This window comes from Oncorhynchus keta, chromosome 28 (genome assembly GCF_023373465.1).
Source record: "Oncorhynchus keta strain PuntledgeMale-10-30-2019 chromosome 28, Oket_V2, whole genome shotgun sequence".
In the NCBI taxonomy this organism is placed as follows: domain Eukaryota; kingdom Metazoa; phylum Chordata; class Actinopteri; order Salmoniformes; family Salmonidae; genus Oncorhynchus; species Oncorhynchus keta.
Window position 1 is genome coordinate 63,429,038 of NC_068448.1, and position 14,560 is coordinate 63,443,597.

The window sequence follows — 14,560 nt, forward strand, 5'->3', positions numbered from 1 at the left end:
ATCCGATGTTGGATCGTTTTCATTGTCGCTCTCGTCACTTTCATCCGGAGGCAAATACCCCGCTGAGCTCATGCTGCCCCTTCAACACGCAGCAGTCCAGCCTTTCGAAACCCGTTGATGATAGTGGATTTTTTGACAATGCTCCACTCTGTCAGGACCCACTGGCAGACTTGACCATAAGATGCTCTTCGCATGCGGCCCGTTTTAGTGAAGGATTTCTCCCCACTTGTCATCCAAGCCTCCCACTGAACAAGGAGCGCCACCTTAAATGCACGATTTACACTGATGTCGAGTGGCTGCAAATACTTTGGGCCATCTGCTTTTCTTCCCTCTGAAAGATTTTGTTGTCTTTCTGCACTGAGTCAGTTCCTCACGCTGCTTTCCAACGTCTTATCATCGACTCATTAAGGCCAAGCTCCCATGCAGCAGCTCTATTTCCTTTTCCGACAGCCAGATTTATCGCCTTCAACTTGAAAGCTGCATCATATGCATTTCTCCATGTCTTTGCCATGATGAGGGTGACAAAATTACTACCGTAATCAGAATGATGGGAAGTTCGATTTACGTCACATTATGTGACGTGCTCAGTTCTTTGGCGGCATGAATCTTGTGAAAGCGTGAAAAATCCACAAATTAGCCCCGTCATTGTATAAACCGCGAGGTTCAAAGTGTGGGAATAAAGTAGCGGCTTATAGCCCGGAAATTACGGTAATCAGGGTGGCCATTTGGTTAATTGTTCAGCAGTCTTATTGCTTGGGGGTAGAAGCTGTTAATGAGCCTTTTGGACCTAGACTTGGTGGTCCGGTACCGCTTGCCCTGCGGTAGCAGAGAGAACAGTCTATGACTTGGGTGGCTAGAGTCTTTGACATTTTTTGGGGCCCAGTGATGTACTGGACCGTACGCACTAACCTTTGTAGAGCCTTACTGTCAGATGCCGAGCAGTTGCCATATCAGGCAGTGATGCAACCGGTCAGGATGCTCTCAATGGTGCAGCTGTAGAACTTTTTGAGGGTCTGATGACCCATGCCAAATATTTTGTTTTATTATTAGCTCTTTCTGTCTCACTCTAGGTCTCTGTCTCTCTCTGTCTCTGTCTCTCTCTCTCTCTGTCTCTCTCGGTCTCTGTCTCTGTCTCTTGCTCTTTCACTCCCCTCTCCCCCTTCCTTCTTCCTCCCAGGGAGGGCCTACCATACATTTGCTATGCAGTGTAATGAACAAGCGCTCAGTGAGGAAATGTCAGAGGTGTCTGTGTTCGGGAATCCTGCCAGAAAAGGGGGAAACGCGTGCGCACACACACACACACACACACACACACACACACACACACACACACACACACACACACACACACACACACACACACACACACACACACACACACACACACACACACACACACACACACACACAAAGGACTGAGGAAAATGCATTTTGAATCTTATTATTTTATGGCTGATGCTAGACAATATGCTCTATAGAGATTACATAACAACACTGTCCTCCCTACACAGTAGCATGGCTAAAATACCCTCTACCACTGCAGATCAGCACAATATACAGTACCAGTCAAAAGTTTGGACACACCTACTCATTCAAGGGTTTTTCTTTATTTTTACTGTTTTCTACATTGTAGAATAATAGTGAAGATATCAAACTATGAAATAACACACATGGAATCATGTAATAACCAAAAAAGTTGTTAAACAAATCAAAATATGTTTTAGATTCTTCAAAGTAGCCACCCTTAGCCTGGATGACAGCTTGGCACCCGCTTGGCATTCTCTCAACCAGCTTCACCTGGAATGTTTTCCAACAGTCTTGAAGGAGTTCCCACATATGCTGAACACTTGTTGACTGCTTTTCCTTCACTCTGCGGTCCAACTTATCCCAAACCATCTCACTTTGGTTGAGGTCGGGTGATTGTGGAGACCAGGTCATCTGATGCAGCACTCCATCACTCTCCTTCTTGGTCAAATAGCCCTTACACAGCCTGGAGGTGTGTTCGGTCATTGTCCTGTTGAAAAACAAATCACAATCCCACTAAGCGCAAACCAGATGGGATGGCTTATCACTGCAGAATGCTGTGGTTGCCATGCTGGTTAAGTGTGCCTTGAATTATAAATAATTCACTGACGGTGTCACCAGCAAAGCACCCCCACGCCACCACACCTCCTCCTCCATGCTTCACATTGGGAATTACACATGGAGAGAGCATCCTACTCTGCGTTCCGTTGGAGAGCGCAACCTACTCTGCGTCCCACAAAGAAACGCCGTTTGGAACCAACAATCTCAAATTTAGACTCATCAGACCAAAGGACAGACTTCCACCGATCTAATATCCATTGCTCGTGTTTCTTGGCTCAAGCAAGTCTCTTCTTATTATGGGTTTCCTTTAGTAGTGGTTTCTTTGCAGCAATTTGACCATGAAGTCCAGATTCATGCAGTCTCCTCTGAATAGTTGATGTGAAGATGTGTCTGATACTTGAATTATGAAGCATTTATTTGAGCTGCAGTCTGAGGTGCAGTTAACTCTAATCAACTTATCCGGTGCAGCAGAGGTAACTCTGGGTCTTCCTTTCCTGTGCCGGTCACCATGAGAGACAGTTTCATCACAGCGCTTGATGGTTTTTGTGACTGCACTTGAAGAAACTTTCAAAGTTCTTGACATTTTCCAGATTGACTGACCTTCATGTCTTAAAGTAATGTTGGACTGTTGTTTCTCTTTGCTTATTTGAGCTGTTCTTGCAATAATAGGGACTTGGTCTTTTACCAAATAGGGATATCTTCTGTACACTACCCCTACTTTGTCACAACACAGCTGATTGGCTCAAACACATTATGAAGGAAATAAATTCCACAAATTAACTTTTAACAAGGCACACCTGTTAATTTTTTGTCATATACGGTACATTTTAATCTCACTTTCTGTCTACCAACTAAATATACTTTCCTGCAACCCGCCTCACCCATTGTGGTACGGATCTGCTATTTTTATTCCTTATAACTGGAACCTCCGCCAGGAGCTAGCCAGCTAACTAGCTACTAGTCTCTGTTAGCCACGGCTAGCAGTCTTCACATTTAGCTCGGACACCGCAGCTTTAGCTCGGACAATACATGCCAGTCTGCACAGAGCGTTATCAACCCAGAGCATATCGGACTGATTCTCTCTTCCACATCACCGGATTCCTGCCGCTCTGGATCATTACACCGGATCATCGTAGCTAGCTAGCTGCTACCGAGTGGCTACTGTTAGCTAATGCCTCTGTCCCGAAGCAAGCACCAGTTAGACTTGAGCTAGTCTCGAGCTAGGCCCATATACCAGCTAATTCTAGGGCTACAATACCTCTTTTGCCAATTGGCCTGGACCGTTTATTGTTGACACAGAGCCCCACCGATCCCCCTGGTCTCAACAGGCTATTCCGTTGCCATGTCGCCGAAGACCCATCTTCTTCCTGCTAGCTTTCTAAACACTGTGTCCCCCACTTGACTAGCGTAGTACTGAATACTGAACGGCTCCCTGACTGACCTATTGCTGTTCTTTGGACCATATGATCACTCAGCTACACAGCTGATGCCCCCGGGACTGTTTCAATTCCATGGTACCTAATTTTGTTTACCTGTCGACTACTTGTCAGATAGATTTCAGTGTGTCAAATCGGAGGGCCTGTTGTCTGGACGTCTGGCAGTCTCTATGGGGGTGCCACAGGGTTCAATTCTCGGGCCGACTCTTTTCTCCGTATATATATCAATGACGTCGCTCTTGCTGCTGGTGATTCTCTGATCCACCTCTACGCAGACGACACCATTCTGTATACTTCTGGCCCTTCTTTGGGCACTGTGTTAACAAACCTCCAGACGAGCTTCAATGCCATACAACACTCCTTCCGTGGCCTCCAACTGCTCTTAGATGCAAGTAAAACTAACTGCATGCTCTTCAACCGATCTCTGCCCGCACCTGCCCGCCCGACTAGCATCACCACTCTGGACGGTTCTGACTTAGAATATGTGGACAACTACAAATAACTTGGCGTCTGGTTAGACTGTAAACTCTCCTTCCAGACTCACATTAAGCATCTCCAATACAAAATTACATCTAGAATCGGCTTCATATTTTGCAACAAAGCCTCCTTCACTCATGGTGCTGAACATACCCTTGTAAAACTGACTATCCTACCGATCCTTGACTTCGGCAATGTCATTTACAAAATAGCCTCCAACATTCTACCTCGCAAATTGTATCTAGTCTATCAATGCCAATGCCATCTGTTTTGTCACCAAAGCCCCATATACTTCCCACCACTGCGACCTGTATGCTCTCGTTGAATGGCCCTCGCGTCATATTCATCTTCAAACCCACTGGCTCCAGGTCATCTATAAGTCTTTGCTAGGTAAAGCCCCACCTTATCTCAGCTCACTGGTCACCATAGCAACACCCACCCATAGCATGCGCTCCAGCAGGTATATTTCACTGGTCATCCCCAAAGCCAACTCCTCCTTTGGCCACCTTTCCTTACAGTTCTCTGCTGCCAATGACTGGACGAATTGCAAAAATCACTGAACCTGCAGACTTATATCTCCCTCACTAACTTTAAGCATCAGCTGTCAGAGCAGCTTACAGATCACTGCACCTGTACACAGCCCATCTGCGAATAGCTCACCCAACTACCTCATCCCCATATTGTTGTTTATTTCTGCTCTATTGCACTCCAGTATCTCTACTTGCACATCATCATCTGTACATCTCACTCCAGTGTTAATGCTAAATTCGAATTATTTCACCACTATGGCCACTGGGGAGGCAGCGTAGACTGGTGGTTAGAGCATTGGACAAGTAAATCCCCGAGCTGACAAGGTACAAATCTGTCGTTCTTCCCCTGAACAAGGCTGTTAACCCACTGTTCATTGAAAATAAGAATTTGTTCTTAACTTACTTGCCTAGTTAAAGGTAAAATAAAAAATTGCCTCCCTAATCTTACTACATTTGCACACACTGTGTATAGATTTTTCTATATATATATTTTTTTTGTGTGATATTGACTGTACATTTGTTTATTCCATGTGTAACTCTGTGATGTTGTTTTTGTCACACTTCTTTGCTTTATCTTGGCCAGCTCGCAGTTGTAAATGAGAACTTGTTCTCAACTGGCCCACCTGGACTTCTTATGGCTGGGTGCAGTATTGAGTAGCTTGGATAAATAAGGTGCCCAGAGTAAACTGCCTGCTACTCAGTCCCAGTTGCTAATATATGCATATTATTAGTATATTTGGACAGAAAACACTCTGACGTTTCTAAAACTGTTTGAATGATGTCTGTGAGCATAAAATAATTCATATGGCAGGCAAAAACCTGAGAAAAAATCCAACCAGGAAGTGGGAAATCTGAGGTTGGTCGTTTTTCAACTAATTTCCTATTGAAGATACAGTGGGATATTGGTCATGTTGCACTTCCTAAGGCTTCCACTAAATGTCAACAGTCTTTAGAACCTTGTTTGATGCTTCTACTGTGAAGTGGGGGCGAATGAGAGGGGAATGAGTCAGAGGTCTGCCAGAATGCCTTGAGCTTGTGACGCTCGTTCGTACAGACAAAGGAATTCTCCGGTTGGAACATTATTGAAGATTTATGTTAAAAACATCCTAAAGATTGATTCTATACTTCGTTTGACATGTTTCTACGGACTGTAATGGAACCTTTTGACTTTTCGTCTGCTCCTAGTGAACGCGCTTCGTGAGTTTGGATTTGTTTACCAAACGCGGTAACAAAAGGAGCTATTTGGACATAAATGATGGACATTATCAAACAAAACAAACATTTATTGTGGACCTGGGATTCCTGGGAGGGCATTCTGATGAAGATCATCAAAGGTAAGTGAATATTTATACTGTTTTTTTTTACGTCTGTTGACTGCACAATATGGCGGATATCGTTTTGGCTTGTTTGGGCTCTGAACGTACTCAGATTATTGCATGGTTTGCATTTTCCTTAAAGCTATTTTGAAATCTGACACAGCGGTAGCATTAAGGAGAAGTGTATCTAAAGTTCCATGGAAAACACTTGTATTTTCATCAACATTTATGATGAGTAAATTGATGTGGCTCTCTGCAAAATCACCGGATGTTTTTGGAATTACTGAACATAACGCGCCAATATATAATGAGATTTTTTAATATAAATATATACTTTATCGAACAAAACATACATGTACTGTGTAACGTGAAGTCATATGAGTGTCATCTGATGAAGATCATCACAGGTTAGTGATTCATTCTATCGCTATTTTTGATTTTTGTGACTGCTCTCTTTGGCTGAAAAATGGCTGTGTTTTTCTGTGACTTGGCTCTGACCTAACATAATAGTTTGTGGTGCTTTCGCTGTAAATCCTATTTGAAATCGGACACTGGTGGTATTAACAAGAAGTATATCTTTAAAATGGTGTGAAATACTTGTATGTTTGAGGAATTTTAATTATGGGATTTCTGTTGTTTTGAATTTGGCACCCGTTAGCGGGATCTCAGCCCTAAAAAGTTTTAAATAAAGGTTACATTTAAAAAAATAAAAAGCTGGTTGAGAGAATGCTAAGAGTGTGCCTAGCTGTCATCCAGGCGAGGGCCACTTCGAAGAATGTCAAATATAAAATATATTTTGATATGTTTAACACTTTTTTAGTTACTACATGATTCCATATGTGTTATTGATGTCTTCAATGTTATTTTACAATGCAAAAAATAGTAAACAAAGAACAACCAAAGGAATGAGTAGGTGTGTCCAAACGTTTGACTGGTACACTATTGAAATATAGCTTTCAGGGAGAATATCTCCTGTTGTTAGTACAGCTGACTGTGTTCCCCTCTCTCCTCATCCATCTCTCATCATCCCTCTCTCCTCATCCCTCTCTCATCATCCCTCTCTCTTCACCCCTCTCTCATCATCCCTCTCTCCTCATCCCTCTCTCATCATCCCTCTCTCTCAGGTGTAAAAGCACGGTGGCTAGGAAAAACCCTAGAAAGGCCAAAACCTCTCATCATCCCTCTCTCATCATCCCAAGATGTTCTCTCATCAGCCCCTCTCTCATCATCCCTCTCTCCTCATCCCTCTCTCATCATCCCTCTCTCCTCATCCCTCTCTCATCATCCCTCTCTCTTCACCCCTCTCTCATCATCCCTCTCTCCTCATCCCTCTCTCATCATCCCTCTCTCATCATCCCTCTCTCATCATCCCTCTCTTCATCCCTCTCTCAACATCCCTCTCTCCTCATCCCTCACTCATCATCCCTCTCTCCTCATCCCTCTCTCATCATCCCTCTCTCATCATCCCTCTCTCATCATCCCTCTCTCCTCATCCCTCTCTCCTCATCCCTCTCTCATCATCCCTCTCTCATCATCCCTCTCTCATCATCCCTCTCTCTTCATCCCTCTCTCAACATCCCTCTCTCCTCATCCCTCACTCATCATCCCTCTCTCCTCATCCCTCACTCATCATCCCTCTCTCCTCATCCCACTTTCTTCCTCCCTCTCTCTTCATCTCACTTTCTTCCTCCTCCTATCCTAATCCCTCTCTCCTCGTCATCCTGCCTCATCCCTCTCTCATCATCCTCTTATCCTCATCCCTCTCTGTAAAAACACCAGGAAATCAGCTCCAAGAGATTTTCATTTAGGATATATGTTCCAGAATATTCCCACACATAATAGAGACATATACCTTATTTGATCATATACAAATGTAAGGAAGGTTTGAAATTATAGTTTTAAAATATTATATCTGTTTGGGCTTGTTGCAATCTATAAATTATTTGAAATAATTTTACAGCCCCCTGACCATCTGCTTAAAAAAGATTAATCTAGTTGATGATCCCTACTATAGAGGTTATGGGAGTAGAGGCTGGAGGCTATGGAAGTAGAGGAGGCTAGAGAGAGACTATTGGGACAGAAGATAAGATGATTACAGAGAAAGAGAGGAGAGGCTGGAGACTATGGGAGTAGAGGAGGCTAGAGAGAGACTATTGGGACAGAAGCTAAGATGATTACAGAGAAAGAGAGGAGAGGCTGGAGACTATGGGAGTAGAGGAGGCTAGAGAGAGTCTATTGGGACAGAAGCTAAGATGATATCAGAGAAAGAGAGGAGAGGCTAGAGCACTTAGGGACAATGTGTATGGAGAATTACATTTTGCTGGAGAAAAGTCAATACTCAGGGCTGATTTCTCTCTCTCCCTTCTCTCTGTCTTTCTATCTCTTCCTCCCTCCCTTACACTCTCCCTCCCCCTCTCCAGGTTCCAGGGGTTCCTACAGTAATCAGCACAGTCACTGTGGTCCAGACCTGCGTCCCCTGGGATCCCCAGACCACCACAAAGAGCCCATCTATGAGGACAGAGTCAACCACTACCACAAAGGACCTATGAGGGGACTGGGAAACAACACTGGTAAGACTATATAATCCATCCTACAGTATTTAAACACACACACACCTTTAATATGTACACACACTAACAAAAAGAGAAAAATGTCTGCAGCACATACTAACCTCCAGTATTCTTCAATAGAGACTAATTTGTGTAATCTAGATGTGGGTTTAGGTATGCTGTCGAAATCCTATTACAGCATCATTCTACATGAGAATAGCCCTCTCTGTCACGCTAGGCTGTATCTTCTCACAGTCATTAACCAGCCAGGCATTAATAACTATCATTACCATGTGGGTCAGATAGTGATTATGCTAAATAAGCTACTATAGATGACTTATTGTTTGGATCAATGGGTATGGTACGTGAAAGAGAAATAAATGGCTTGCAGGCAAAGAGCATGTCTTTAAGCCTGTACGCTATGGCAGGGTGTATCCAAGCTTGTTTATTGGGCAATATGATATAACGATTTGTTTACTCTCTAAGAAGTACATTATTACATGTTTGAGGGTTTGCTACCTTGCAAACACAATTATAGCATATACAATTTACTGTTATTGCAGTAGATCAATTCTAATGCAGTCGGTTTATATCGTAAAACACACACTGGGACTCATTTGCCTTATCTTTCCCACAGCGAGACCAAAGAGTAGGAAATCTCTTAGTGAGCGGTATTGATCCATTCCTGAGTTATTGGCTTGTTTAATGCAGCCGGCTACAGAACAGTGTGTTTAAAGATGGTTAGATTGACCACTGCAGGGCCTGTGTGCGGCTAATAGGGATTCAAAGTGAATAAGTGATGCCTCAGTCACACACACATGTACACACGTACGAACACACACCCGCAACACACACAAACATATCTTTGTTTTGCTATGCTTGTGGGGACCAAACAATTGATTCACTTTCAAAATCATATTTTACCTTAACCCTTAAAACCCTTAACCTAACCTAACCTAACCTTGACCATAAGCCCAACCTTAACCCCAAACCACTAAACCTAACACTAAACCTAACCCCTAACCCCAATTTGAACACTAATTGTAACCCTAAACCTAACCCCTAAGCTGAAAATTGTATTTTTCCTTTTGGGGACTGGTGAAATGTCCCCACTTGTCCGAATTTTCCCTGTTTATGTAACTCTCGTTGGAAGAAGTGGACCAAGGTGCAGTGTGGTACGTGTTCATGATTCTTTATTCAATCGGAACACCAAACAAAACAACAAAATACCAACGAACGTCACGTTCCGTAGGCTACGCAGAGCTAACAAAAAACAACATCCCACAACCTAAAGTGGCCAAACAGGCTGCCTAAGTGTGATTCCCAATCAGAGACAGCTGTCCCTGATTGAGAACCATACCCGGCCAAAACATAGAAACCCAAAACATAGAAATAAAGAACATAGAATGACCACCCAAATCACACCGTGACCAACCCAAATAGAGACATAAAAAGGCTCTCTAAGGTCAGGGCGTGACAGTTTAACGAATCTTGTGAGGACTTCTGTTCCCCACAAGGATAGTAAAACCAAAACACATACACAAACACACACTCCATAAGATTCATAATGTCTAAGTGATGCCTTGTAGTAATGACCAGATGAAAATAGTTCTGACATTGAGAAAGGTGTAGTCAGTATAACAGTAGTATAACTGTATAGTCAATATAACAATATAGTCAGTATAACAGTATATAACAGTATAGTCGTTATAACAGTATAGTCAATATAACAATATATAACAATATAGTCAGTATAACAGTATATATATAGTCATTATAACAGTAAAGTCATTATAACAGTATAGTCAATATAACAGTATGTTTTTTATTTTATTTCACCTTTATTTAACCAGGTAGGCTAGTTGAGAACAAGTTCTCATTTGCAACTGCGACCTGGCCAAGATAAAGCATAGCAGTGTGAACAGACAACACAGAGTTACACATGGAGTAAACAATGAACAAGTCAATAACACAGTAGGAAAAAATGGGAGTCTATATACATTGTGTGCAAAAGGCATGAGGAGGTAGGCGAATAATTACAATTTTGCAGATTAACACTGGAGTGATAAATGATCAGATGGTCATGTACAGGTAGAGATATTGGTGTGCAAAAGAGCAGAAAAGTAAATAAATAAAAACAGTATGGGGATGAGGTAGGTAAAAAATGGGTGGGCTATCTACCGATAGACTATGTACAGCTGCAGCGATCGGTTAGCTGCTCAGATAGCAGATGTTTGAAGTTGGTGAGGGAGATAAAAGTCTCCAACTTCAGCGATTTTTGCAATTCGTTCCAGTCACAGGCAGCAGAGTACTGGAACGAAAGTATAACAGTAGTATAACAGTATAGTCAGTATAACAGTATAGTCATTATAACAGTATAGTCAGTATAACAGTATAGTCATTATAACAGTATAGTCAGTATAACAGTATAGTCATTATAACAGTATAGTCAGTATAACAGTATAGTCATTATAACAGTATAGTCAGTATAACAGTATAGTCATTATAACAGTATAGTCAGTATAACAGTATAGTCAGTATAACAGTATAGTCAGTATAACAGTATAGTCAGTATAACAGTATAGTCATTATAACAGTAGTATAACAGTATAGTCAGTATAACAGTATAGTCAGTATAACAGTAGTATAACAGTATAGTCAGTATAACAGTATAGTCAGTATAACAGTATAGTCATTATAACAGCATAGTCAGTATAACAGTATAGTCATTATAACAGTATAGTCAGTATAACAGTATAGTCAGTATAACAGTATAGTCAGTATAACAGTATAGTCAGTATAACAGTATAGTCAGTATAACAGTATAGTCAGTATAACAGTATAGTCAGTATAACAGTATAGTCAGTATAACAGTATAGTCAGTATAACAGTATAGTCAGTATAACAGTATAGTCAGTATAACAGTATAGTCAGTATAACAGTATAGTCATTATAACAGTATAGTCATTATAACAGTATAGTCAGTATAACAGTATAGTCAGTATAACAGTATAGTCATTATAACAGTATAGTCAGTATATAACATTATAGTAATTTTATAACAGTATTGTCATTATAACAGTATAGTCAGTATTTAACAGTATAGTCAGTATAACAGCACTGTCAGTATATAACAATATAGTCAGTATATAATTGTATTGTCATTATAACAGTATACTAGTATTTAACAGTATAGTCAGTATATAACAGTATTGTCATTATAACAGTAGAGTCAGTATTTAACAGTATAGTCAGCATAACAGTATTGTCAGTATATAACAATATATTCAGTATGTAATTGAATTGTCATTTTAACAGTATAGTAGTATGTAACAGTATAGTCATTGTAACAGTATTGTCATTATAACAGTATAGTATATTGTACTATATTGTACTATTTAAACCCTGACTCCACATTATAGTTTCATCATCCAGCTGTGAATCACAGTCATTAATGCTACAAGGCATTTTTTTAGAGAGCTGGATCTCTCTCTCTCTATAACACTACAATGAATTAACTCTAAAGCCTGCAATGTATTGTTTATTTGTGGTATTGGTGTAATCCATACACACAGTTTGAGGTAGGCAGGTAAGCCGTCGTAGCTTTGTGTGTGTGTGTTTTCTCAGAGTAGACCAGTCCAGCGCCACATAGTACAGCAGGTTAATGTGGTCTATTTCAAGCTATTACTTTTTAAAATAATAACACACAGACACATCCACACCCTGCACTGCAGCTAAACTCTACTGCGACAGGGGAGAGAGAGGCTTAGTTGGGTTTCTACAAACATTGTGTGAAAACAGTTAACACATTCATATGAGTGGTGAGTTGATGGAACGAAAAACAGTTGTCCTTCATTTCCATCACTCGCTCCTTCCCTTGCCATGACGTTTCAGTACCAGTACCATGACAGTCGACCTGAATTCTTGGTGTAATACTACAGAGTCACCATGAGTAACGTGTACAACTCCTCTACAGGATATAATCTGGAGGTGTAACTCTCATTAAACTCTATCTCTCTGCTTCTCAGGGTTAATTATCTCTAAGACACCCTGCCGAGTATTAAGTAGTATTAACTCTTAATTCCTCTCCCTGCATTCTCCTCCGCTATACGCCTTCAATGTTACCAGAATCTGTGTGTGTGTGTGTGTGTGTGCGTGCGTGTGTCTCTACCAAGGACACCAGAGGGATTCTCTGTAAAATCTGTTTTTTTCTAGAAAACAAAGAGGGATTAGCTTCGGCCTGGAGGGAGAGCTGTCAGAAACACACTGCTCAGCTTGGATCCTGTCACACACACATGCACACGCACACACACAGCCACACGAGCGCACACACACACACACACACATGTCCCCTATTCAAACATTGCCTCTTTGGAGAGCTGCCGACACAGACACTGGACAAGTGCCCGTTTGGCGGTTCTGTTTAATGCTCTCATCAAAGCTTTCTAATATGACACCAGGCCTTTTCAGAAGAAGGCTACATTCACGCACTGTCCACACTCACACAGACATGCACACACACACACACACACACACACACACACACACACACACACACACACACACACACACACACACACACACACACACACACACACACACACACACACACACACACGCGCGCTCACACGCACACGCTCACACACACACACACACACACACACACACACACACACACACACACACACACACACACACACACACACACACACACACTCACACACACACACACACACACACACACACACACACACACACACACACACACACACACACACACACACACACACACACACACACACACACACACACACGCTCACACGCACACACACACACACACACACACACACACACACACACACACACACACACACACACACACACACACACACACACACACACACACACACACACACACACACACACACACACACACACACACACACACACACACACACACACACACAGTGAAAGCCTGTTTTGCATAAAACCATAAAGCTAATTCACTCCCTTCTGAATATGTTGTATGCCTTTAGTAATGAGAGCTGACATTCTAGAGAGAGAGCGAGAGAAGACCTCGGTTCTACCCCGGCAGCAAAGGAAGGTTCATAACATATAAGTGATAATTTTAAAAGTTTAAGTTAACGATCAGTAGTGGAGAGAAAGGTTGAAATATTTAACCTGTATGTTGACCTTACCTCATACTGTTCAAGGTTAAAAGACAGAGTTTAATATAACTGGACATATTCAATTAAATAAAAACATTCCTCTGTTTCCATAGAAATAGCATGCAATATATACCGTAATACAATTCAGGGGCGCAACTTTTGTTTCAGAAGTGAGGGGACATAATTTTTTTCATTTTTTAAAAACTAAAAAACTCCAAATGGCTTACCCGACCGCTCGGAGGCATCCGCATGGTTCTAAAGTACACCATTGCCTCATTTTAGATCGCATTCCTATCTCCAAATGGCTTACCCAACCGCTCGGAGGCATCCGCATGGTTCTAAAGTACACCATTGCCTCATTTTAGATCGCATTCCTATCTCCAAATGGCTTACCCAACCGCTCGGAGGCATCCGCATGGTTCTAAAGTACACTGTTGCCTCATTTTAGCTCACATACCAATGATAAAACTGTGGGGGACAAAAATGCCATTTCCCGAATGTGAGGGGGATATGTCCCCAGTGAAATTTGCACCACTAATAGTACCTAACTGAAGAAAGTGCTTGTTTGCCAAGTTTTGAGTAGTTCTTTCTAATGTCAAAAAGCCACAGAAGCACATTAGCTGGTAAAAAAAACATGTCAGATAGTGTGTGTTTTGGGGTCGGTTTTCAATGAGATTTTAGAAACGTATTAATTAAGTGAAAAGATCAGGTTTTCTCCTGAATGTTGAGTTTTAGCTCAATTGTAACCTGCACATACATACATACATACATACATACATACATACATACATACATACATACATACATACATACATACATACATACATACATACATACATACATACATACATACATACATACATACGTACGTCATGCATGCATGCATGTACACACCCTCTAACACACACCACTCCCACCTGCGCCTTCAAATTAACACAGCCAAACAGACAGCTTTTAGAATAGCTCCAGAGACTGGTGTTCTAATGAATTCCTAGCTGG

General features: G+C 41.6%; 1 protein-coding gene across 1 annotated transcript in view; it reads left to right on the forward strand.

The window, feature by feature from the left end:
- Positions 1-14,560, forward strand: part of ctnnd2a (catenin (cadherin-associated protein), delta 2a) — a 389,747-nt gene that overhangs the window by 196,721 nt on the left and 178,466 nt on the right. The window contains exon 11 of the mRNA XM_052483548.1: positions 8,265-8,414. Within this exon, the coding sequence (XP_052339508.1) occupies positions 8,265-8,414 (150 nt within the window). The remainder of the gene's footprint in view (positions 1-8,264; positions 8,415-14,560) is intronic.